Source organism: Ichthyophthirius multifiliis (genome assembly GCF_000220395.1).
Source record: "Ichthyophthirius multifiliis unplaced genomic scaffold scaff_1120509251415, whole genome shotgun sequence".
NCBI lineage: Eukaryota > Ciliophora > Oligohymenophorea > Hymenostomatida > Ichthyophthirius > Ichthyophthirius multifiliis.
The window spans coordinates 1-10,078 of NW_004085896.1; the positions used below are offsets into that span (position 1 = coordinate 1).

At 19.0% G+C, this 10,078-nt stretch overlaps 3 protein-coding genes across 3 annotated transcripts, besides 16 other annotated features; 1 reads left to right on the top strand and 2 right to left on the bottom strand. All coding sequences in view use genetic code 6, as the record gives it.

The window, feature by feature from the left end:
- Positions 1-83: 83 nt before the first annotated feature.
- On the top strand, positions 84-3,297 carry IMG5_198970 (leishmanolysin family protein, putative; the record flags this gene model as incomplete). Its single annotated transcript, XM_004024112.1, has 2 exons — positions 84-1,730; positions 1,789-3,297. 2 exons carry the CDS (start codon positions 84-86, stop codon positions 3,295-3,297), a joined length of 3,156 nt encoding a protein of 1,051 aa, XP_004024161.1.
- Positions 1,751-1,780: a microsatellite.
- Positions 3,298-3,344: 47 nt separating the features above from the next.
- IMG5_198980 (rad50, putative) lies at positions 3,345-5,021 on the bottom strand (the record flags this gene model as incomplete). The annotated part of the gene is made up of 7 exons (XM_004024113.1): positions 3,345-3,413; positions 3,468-3,610; positions 3,746-4,031; positions 4,072-4,226; positions 4,407-4,417; positions 4,570-4,642; positions 4,901-5,021. The coding sequence occupies 7 exons, from the start codon at positions 5,019-5,021 to the stop codon at positions 3,345-3,347; spliced, it is 858 nt and encodes a 285-aa protein (XP_004024162.1).
- Positions 3,623-3,654: a microsatellite.
- Positions 3,632-3,706: a microsatellite.
- Positions 3,647-3,735: a microsatellite.
- Positions 4,315-4,387: a microsatellite.
- Positions 4,320-4,394: a microsatellite.
- Positions 4,639-4,697: a microsatellite.
- Positions 4,747-4,798: a microsatellite.
- Positions 4,754-4,807: a microsatellite.
- A 997-nt stretch (positions 5,022-6,018) lies between the features above and the next one.
- On the bottom strand, positions 6,019-7,849 carry IMG5_198990 (hypothetical protein; the record flags this gene model as incomplete). The annotated part of the gene is made up of 3 exons (XM_004024114.1): positions 6,019-7,103; positions 7,172-7,652; positions 7,718-7,849. The coding sequence occupies 3 exons, from the start codon at positions 7,847-7,849 to the stop codon at positions 7,096-7,098; spliced, it is 621 nt and encodes a 206-aa protein (XP_004024163.1). The 3' UTR covers positions 6,019-7,095.
- Positions 6,610-6,634: a microsatellite.
- Positions 7,139-7,168: a microsatellite.
- A 379-nt stretch (positions 7,850-8,228) lies between the features above and the next one.
- Positions 8,229-8,277: a microsatellite.
- Positions 8,230-8,277: a microsatellite.
- A 115-nt stretch (positions 8,278-8,392) lies between these two features.
- Positions 8,393-8,447: a microsatellite.
- Positions 8,448-8,520: 73 nt separating this feature from the next.
- Positions 8,521-8,573: a microsatellite.
- Positions 8,524-8,570: a microsatellite.
- Positions 8,574-10,078: the final 1,505 nt, after the last annotated feature.

Sequence of the window (10,078 nt, forward strand, 5' to 3'; positions counted from 1 at the left end):
ATAATTGATAAAAAATATATATAAAATCAAAAAAAAAAAATTAATTATTAAATAAATAATATTTAAGTTAATTAAATTAAAAAATGATGAAAATATTATTAATAGCAATCATAATAAATATAAAACAAATATATGCAATTGCTTGCGATCATGATCACGACGACGATATAAAAAAATTCCATAAAGAATTTGAAAAAGAATATTATAAGCATGTTCATAAAGATTAACCACGTAATCTATAAACAGGAACACCTTAGCCATATCGAATAACAGCAGACTATAGTCCTATTGATTTAGTGTCGCCTGTTACAATAACTACAGAATAAAAAAATTATTTAATAACTTTAGTAGAAACAACAAAAATATACTTTGCAAATTTAATAAAAGTAATCCCAAAATCTGGAAATAATAAATTCCCTTCTGGATGGTCAACTACTTGTATTAATGTAGCAGTACCATCAGCCGATTAAACTATAGGTATCCCTAACTCAGATTTACATCTTTATATTACTTATTAAAATAACCCTACTTCCACAGTACTTGCTAGTGCTAGTTTTTGTGCTATAGATTCTATATTTTAGAGGCCTAATTTTGGAAGAATTTAATTTAATATTGGATAAATGCCTGCTACATCAATGACTTTGTTTAGATTTAAAAGTAGAATAGAGACAACTGTTCATGAGACGCTTCATGTACTTGGATTTTCTGGATTTGCAATGTAATATTGGATAGATCCTAATACAAAAGTCCCCTATGGGTCAACTGGAGTGACTAAAATAACATCAACCTAAACTATAAGAACATTTTCTACAAATATTGTTTCCTCTCCTAATATTTTAAAGACTTCTAGAAAATATTTTAGTTGTCCAACTCTTTTAGGAATGTAATTGGAAAACGGAGGAGGAAGTGGTACTGCAGGCTCTCACTGGGAAAAAACTTTACTTTCAAATGAAATGATGAATGGAGAATCAGTCCCAACTGATGCTGCGCTTTCTATTTTTACTGTTTCACTTTTAAGAGATACTGGATTTTTTGCTGAAATTAATGAAAATTTTGCTTCTAATATTTATTGGGGAAAAAATAAAGGTTGTGATTATGTAAATAATGCTTGTAAAGGCATTTATAGATATTAGGAATTTGTTGACGGAAATACTGTTAAAACTTGTACTTTTGAATATTAAGGATCTGGTATTGGAGCTAATCCAGTTACTTTAGACACTTGTTTTTATATAATGCCTTATAGTAATAAATTATGTACTAATCCTGATAACAACTTATTGACAGTAAATAAATATGTTAATGACAGATATGAATTTTTTGGATATTAATCTAGATGTTTAAACTCTACTGCCAGTACAGGATTGTATGGATTTACAGATAGTATGAGATGTCATGATGTTACATGCGCTCCTGATTATAGTTATGTAACCATTAAACTTAGTTAACTTAACAAATCAATATAATGTACTAAAGAAAAGTAAGTTATATAAGTAGACCCTTTAGATGCAACAAAAGGAGCAATTACTTGTCCTGACAGCTTTTAATATTTCTGTGACTTCTAACCACTTTGTAAAAATTTCTGCAGTCAAAAGGGAGTATGTGTTAAAGGATTTTGTATTTGTATACCAGGATAAAGTGGAGAAGACTGTAATATACCTTGTCCTAAATATAGTGAAAATGGAGTCTGCGTAAATGCATGTTCTGCTGGAAAATTTGCAGGAATAGATAATGTAAATAAAATAAATCTTAGTATATATATATATATATATATATAAATATAAATTATAGACATGTAGGCCGACATGCTTTAATGGATTTTATAAAAATAATGGAGTATGTTCTTAGTGTCATTCTAGTTGTAGTAGATGTACTGGTCCGTTAGCAACCTAATGCACAGGTTGTTAATATTTAACTTACTTAGATGGTACTTCATGTGTAGAAACTTGCCCTTCTAATAAAATACCAAACGAATAAACTAAATTGTGCGAATCATGCTCTACTGGATGTTCGGTCTGCACTTCATCTACTACTTGCTCATAGTGTGATGCATCATTAAATTATGTTTTAAGTAATGGTATATGTGTTAAAAATATGATTTGTGATCCTTCTTGCTTAGCATGTAGTGGAACTGCTACTTATTGTACAAAATGTCCGTCTCCTTTATTTTTAGATAAAGTTCTTGCAAAATGTGTCGTTTCTACATCTTGTCCATCTACTACTTTTGCCAATACTACAAATTAAGAATGTACGAATTGTACATTAACAGGATGTACTAAATGTTTAAATTCTAGTACATGTAGTACTTGTGCTGTTGGATATAGACTAGTAGGATCTGTTTGCTCTAATTGTACTTCTCCATGTTTAACCTGTTAATCCACTAGTTCTACATCATGTCTTTCGTGTGAATTAATTACATAATTTTTGAATGGAACTTCATGTGTAACAACATGTCCTGTAGGCACATATCCTGACACTTTCACTAAATTATGTAAAGCCTGCTCTTTAACAGGATGCTCTGCTTGCTCAAGTGCTACTGTATGCACTACTTGTGCTAGCGGATATACACTTAGTAGCAATAATTGCGTAATCCCTTCTTTGTGCACATCTCCTTGTAAAACATGCTATTCTACAGACAAAACTATGTGCACTTCTTGTATTTCAGGATATTATTTATTTTATTAATATTGTTTTACTACATGTCCTTAAGAAACTTATTTAGAAACGGCAACAGGAATATGTTAATGGTGTTAATATGGTTGTTTAAAATGTGTAAACGATACTATTTGCACTATATGTGATACATCATATGGATGGTAATTATATAATAATTATTGTATTGAGGCTACTGAATGTTATGCGCCTTGTAAAACTTGTGTTTCATATAAACCCACTACTTGTACTGCTTGCTAAACTGGATATGTAAATATATATTTATTATTTCATATATTTATTTTAATATTTAGTATTTGTCTCTTAATTAATGTTTAACATAATGCCCTAATGGAACAAAGCCAACTACAGGTATTTGCTGACGTCCATTATTTTAATAAAAAATAATAATATATATTTATAAAAGATTTTTATTTTACATTATAATATAATATAAAACTAATTTTTTTTTATAAATTAAACCAATATTTTAATATTTTAAAAATATTTATATAAATTTTAATTAATAATTTTATATATTACAATATTATAATATTAATTTATATTTTCTTTAATAAATAAAAAAAATTAAATTAAAAATCAAAAAATTTCAATATGCACACTTAAATATAAATATTAAAATATTGATTAATTACAATACATAAATTAATTTAAAATTATTATTTTTAAAAAAATCAATCTAATTCTCTATTCATAAGAGCATTGTTATATTTTCTTCTTGTAATTTTAGAACATCCATTTTCCTATATATTAATAAAAAAAATAAGAAAATAATATATAATAACAAATATATTTACTTTATAAACATAATAATATTCACTACACTCAGTATTTTACTGCATTAATTTAATAAAATTATTATCATGTGAAATAATAATTAATTAAAACGATTCTTAGCCTTTTCTGCTTTCAATTAAATCACTAAGAGATTAAGCTAATTCTATTTTTAATTAAATAAAATTATATAAAATAAAATTATATAAATTTATATATATATATAAAAATAATTTTATATTATATATTATATATATATATATATATATATATATATATATATATATATATTTATTAATACTTATAGTATGTTCTTAATCTAAATTAGTAGTAGGTTCATCTAAAGCTAATATTCCACAATTAATAGTAAATGCTTCTGCTAAAGCTAATCTTATTATAATACATGCAAGTACTTTTTAACCTGAACTACATCTTCCTTTCATATCTATTTCTTTCAAATCATCCTAGTTTTTACCTATTATATACATAACGATTCTATAGTTAAATGATTTTCTTCCTGCTTAATTTTCTCCAACTTCTTCGGCTTTTATTTCAATTTTAGATATATCATTACCTTAATAAATTTTCTATTTTTATATTATTTTAAATATAGAAAAATATTATAACTCTCCATGTAGAAATAATAGTTTTATTAATTTAAAGCATTTTCTCTTTATGATAATTAATTAAAGTTTTTTCCAATTCATCAATATAAACATCAATATCATTACATAGACCATTTTTTATATCTAACTCTATTAATTTCTATGAATAGTCTTATTCTATTTTATCATAAGATTATAATATTTCTTACTATAATAGAAATATGTATAAATATAAATTTATATTAGAAAAAAAAAATAAAAAAAAATATATATATATAAATATAAATATATATATATATATTATTATTATATATATATATATATATTATTATATATATTATTATTTATTTATATTACATATAATTTTTCTATTTATATTAATTTATATTTGCTTCTTTCCTATAATTAAATAATTTTTTATTCCTCATTTTTACATAAATTTATTTCTTTTTCTATTTCATTTTATTTTTTTTACAATTAATTTATTATATTTTTCGATTATTTTAATTAAATTATTAACTCATCAATTTCTTAAATTAATTTCATGTAATAGTCTCCACATTAAAGTATTTTAATTTCTTTTTCAGCTTCTTCTATTTATTTATTTATATCTTATATTTATTTTTCATAATTTTATATATATTATTCTTTTATTTATAATTGTTATTATAAATTTTAATATTAATCTTCTTGATTATTTACTGATTTTTTAAAATTTTTCTTTTATTTATTTTTCTAAATTTCTTTCTATTAATTATATAAAATTTCAAACTAAGGTAAATTTTAACTTAAAACATTTTATATTGAATTAAATTTCTATTTACTTTAGAAAATTTATTCTTAAATTTTACTTTCTTCAATTTTAAGTCTCTATAAATTTTCATTATTCCCTATTTATTATATTTCTAATTCTTTTAATTTCATCAAAATCAAACTATTTTCATTTGTGGCTTTTTCTTTTTATTATTTCATTTATATAATTTCTTAATTGTCTTTATTTATTTAATTCTATAGAATACTAATATTTTATTAAATGAGTTAAATTTTAGTTTAAAAATTATTCTTTTAATTCTAAAAAATAATATACATACATTTATATATATATATTTTATATATATTTACATTAAATTAAATAATATTTTATTAAATACAATTAATTTCATTTTAAATTTTTTATTAATCACTAATTAGTATTTTTTTATCTATATCTTTGAAACTTAAATTTTACAAATCCTTAATAATTTTTTAATTTTCCTTAAAAAACCCTTAAATCTTTATCTCTTATTTCTTTATTTATCCATTCAATACTTCTACTTATCCATAAGCCATCAATTCTTTCTCTATTTTTTCTCCCATGGCTTCTTCTATTTACAATTCTGATTTAATTTTATTTATTTTGGCATTTTCTTATAAAAATATAATCTTTAATTTTTCTAAATCATCTTCTATTTATAAACTCTTTTAATTAAAATTTTCCAACTAAAAATATTAATTTTAAAAATCTTTCATTTTCATTTTTTCTTCAATTCTCGATTAAATTAAATTCTTCACTTCTAAAATTTCCTTATTTAATTTCCCTAAAACCTCCTCTTAATTCTCTTTAATTTTCTTAATGTTTTATTAATCAACTTACTATTTACAAAACCCACATTTTCCTTATTATTAACACTAAAAAACCATCCCATTATTCATTAAAATTTAGGCTTCTTTTGCCATTATAATTTTCTTCATTTCCTTTATTTTTATTTTCAAATCTTTAAATTTTTCACCAAAGACTTCACCTTAATTTACCTAAAGTCCCTTATTTTTTAAAAAATCCCTAACTTTGTACTTCTCTATTTCATTTTTTTCCTTTTCATTTTCACAGTTTTCTATTTTTGCCTTTATTTTATTTTATTCGACTTCTAAATTTTTCATTTTTTCTTTCAAAATTAACACATCCTTTTTATTTTTGTTTTTTTTTGTTTATATATTGATTATATTCGTCCCTAATTATTCCTCTAAATCTTCTTTTTCCTAAACTAAACTCAAGAGATCCTTTTACATTTACTAATACATCGAAAATACTGGCTAACTATTCAAAAGATGTATTTTTTCATTAATAGAATTATATTAAATTTATTTATTTTCTAAAACAGAATTTTCTTAATTAATTTGATTTTCTATTTTTTCAAGATTTTTTTTATTAATATCCATTTCTTATACTAAATTAGCCAAATTTTATTCTTTTTCAAATATTTTGGAACTATTTTCCATTTTTTCTTAAAAAGACTTTAAATTATTTTCATTTTGTTAATATTTTTATTGATTTTCGCATTAAACTTATATATTAGTTTAAATTTTATTTTAAAAATTTTAATAAGTCTATTAATTTTATTCAAATTAAAATTTTAAAGCTCCCTATTCTTCCTCATAAAAATTTCTATTTTAAACCTCGAATTTTTTCACCTAATCCAAAAGCAAATCTTCATTATCTAAATTTTTCTTTAAAATCTTATTTAATTCATTCTTATATTTCAAAATCTCCTAATTTACATTCGAATACTTCAAAATATTCATCATTTCTTTTATTTCTTTTATTTCTTCTTCCAAATCATTATTGTATTATTAAATAAGACTTTTTTATTATATAAAATCCTACTTTTATTTCAAAATTTCCTCTAATAAATTTTAAATTTCCTCTTTTTTTAATTCTTTAAAATAAGCCTATTCTTGTCCTATTTCATTTATTATTTTTCTCTTCTTTTTTTCTCTTTCTTCAATTTCCATTTCTATTTTAATTTAATTTCTATTTTCATTCTATATTTTTTCAATTATTTCCTACTAATCCCCTTTTTTTCCAAAATCTTCATTTAATTAATATAGTTTTTCTATTTTTCCTTTAATTCTAAACTTTCTTTTTATAATTCTTCTGTTTATTCTATTAATTATTATTTTTTAGTAATTGCATCTTCACTTCTTTATTTTAAAAATGTGTTTTCTGTTTTTAATTCTTTTATTTATTTTTTATATTCTCGTTGTTTCTTTTTTAATTAATCTTATAACTTCATAAATCTTTTTTTTAACAAAACAAAAATAATATTAATAATAAAAAAAAGAGAAAAAAAAAAAAAGGAAAATACTATTTTGTATCAAAAAGTTCATCAAAAATATTCTTTAATGTAGAATTATCACCAAAAGGCCATAAAGAATCATCTTAATGGCAAAAAATTACATTTTCAAATACTGCTTTACTAACTCCTAATAATTAAGGCACTTATTTTTCTATTTCTACACACTAAAAAATACATATATATTTCTATTTTTTTAATAGTAAAAATAAATTACTTTGTGTGAAATTTATATATCTTTTCCATTTTCATCTCTTACTTATATAGTTTAATCTTTAGAATCAAAAGTTAATTTTTCATTCGCATCTCTTTTAAGTTTAAATAGTCTTCTTACTAAAATTTATTTCTTATAAATTGATTTAAATATAAGAGATATTGATCCTTGACTCTCATTTTAATTATAAAGTTTTGGGTCTTTTATAAAGCTCTTTCCATTTCCTGAATTTGGAGGAAATTAGCCTGTTGTAATTACTTTTAAAGCTTCAATTATTGTCTAATTTATATTACAAAAAAAAAATGTATTTATATCATAATTATATTGATTTTTTTATTATTAACTGATTTTCCAGTACCATTACATCCTAATATTAATGTTAATGGCTTAAAAAAATGAATTTCTTCATATTTTTCATCATTTTAATCGCCATAACTTCTAATTCCAAATAATCCAAGTTTTTTTAAATAGGACATATATATTGTTTTTAATTATTTTTATTTAATATTATTGCTTAAATAATATTATTATTATTTTTTTTTAAATTTATAGAGATATTTTTTAATCAATTTTTAATTTTTTATATAATTATACTACATAATAAAAGAAGGTATTTTATAAATATAAAATTGTAAATTTAAAAGAAAAAAAAAGTATTTTATATAGTAATTAAATATAATATTTTAATAAAAAAAAAAAAGAAAACTTTTAATATCTTTTAGTTTAAAATATATATAATAAAACTATATATATGTTGAAAATAAATTATAAATATTTTAAAGTAAAAATAAGATATTCTTAATAGAATAATAATTTAAAAATATAATATTTATAAAAAATAAAAATAATAATATTAATATATATATATATATATAAAAATATATATATATATTTATAAATATATTTTTATTTATTTTTATATTGATAATTAATTATTTTTATATTATATATTTTTCTAATTTAAATTTAAAACTTAAAACAAAATATTAAATTTAATTTTAAAATTAGAACTATTTATTTATATAAATTATTTAATTAAAATATATATAATTAAATTAAATTGATAATATATATTTACAAATATATTAAATTTTATTTAAAAATATATTATATATACAATAGTAAATATTTTTTTTTTATTTATTTAATATTTTTAAATATATAATATGATATTTTTTAAATTAAATGTATATTTTTAAAAGGTTGAATATTTTTTATTTTTTTTATATTATATATATATATATTTAATAATAAAATCTATATATATATAATTATTCTTCTTTATATTTATTTTATTAATTCAATATTTTTACCATAAATATTAATATTTTAAAGATATATCTAAATATACAATATAAATAAATTCTTTTATATATTAAATATTTTTTAATTTATATTTTCAATATATAAATTTTTTTACTTAAAATTATTTATTTGCATTATTAAATTTTTTTTCATAGATATATAATAATTGTTTTTTTAATAAATCATAACTTTGAATTCTTGTATATTTTTTATATAATGCTTATAATTTTAAAATAATAAGAACTTTTATATTATGATAAAAATATAAAATTCTTTTTTATAAATACTTAATATAATTTTTATAATTTTATATAATCTTTTTATATTTTATAATGTATTAGATTTATTTTACTTTTTTTATTAATAATTATTTGTTTATTTTTGGTTAAATTAAAAATCAATTTTATTTATATATTTATATAATAATTAGTATTTTTATTTTAGTTTATTTTATTCTTTTATAAATTAATTTATTTGCTTTTTTTAATTTAAGATATAATTATAATTTATTATTATTTTAATATATATATAGTGGTTTACAACATCTTATTTTATTTCTTTAGCCTAACATGCAAAAATATGCTAAAATCATTTATTCTCTAAACCAAAAATTTTAGTATTATTGATTTGTTCGGTTTAGTTAATTTAAGACTAAAGTATAAGTTTTTGAATTAAATTATATTATATTATAAAATATCATTAATATCATTTTATTATATTTTTTTTAATTTATTCATAAAAGATTTATATTTATTTTTTAAATTAACTGTTAGTTTATAATTAAGTCCTAAAAATATAAAATAAACTATTAAAATTGCCTATGTATACAGATATATTAAATATTTTTAATTATTATATTCTTTAAATAACATTATATTTTATAATATTAATATGAATTTTATTCTAAATATATAAATAATTATTTATATAAAGATTATTTTATTAATTTTAAATTATTTATATAAATAGAAATTAATTTAAAATGTTTATATTAAAGTACAAGTTTTGAGTATCTTATATATATTTTTATTAAAGCAAACATATCTTCAATTGGATTAAGTTAAATTGATTATGACATTGAATAAAAAAAACTAATTTATTAATAAATGGTTTGCTTATGTATTTTAACATGATGGATTGATGTGTTTTAGTATAAAAAATTATACTCTATAAATCATATCTTATAGTTGGATTATTTAATATTAGTTAAACTATAAAACTACCAAAGTCTTATTTGATGATAGAATAATTAAAAATCTAATAGGAAATAAGTTAGATATTACAGCTAATAGTGATAAACCGACTATATTTACGTGGTCTTTTAATATAAATTATTAATTTTTCTTACAGTAGATATAAAATTCATCAAATTATAACAATTTCATCTAAACAAATTATAA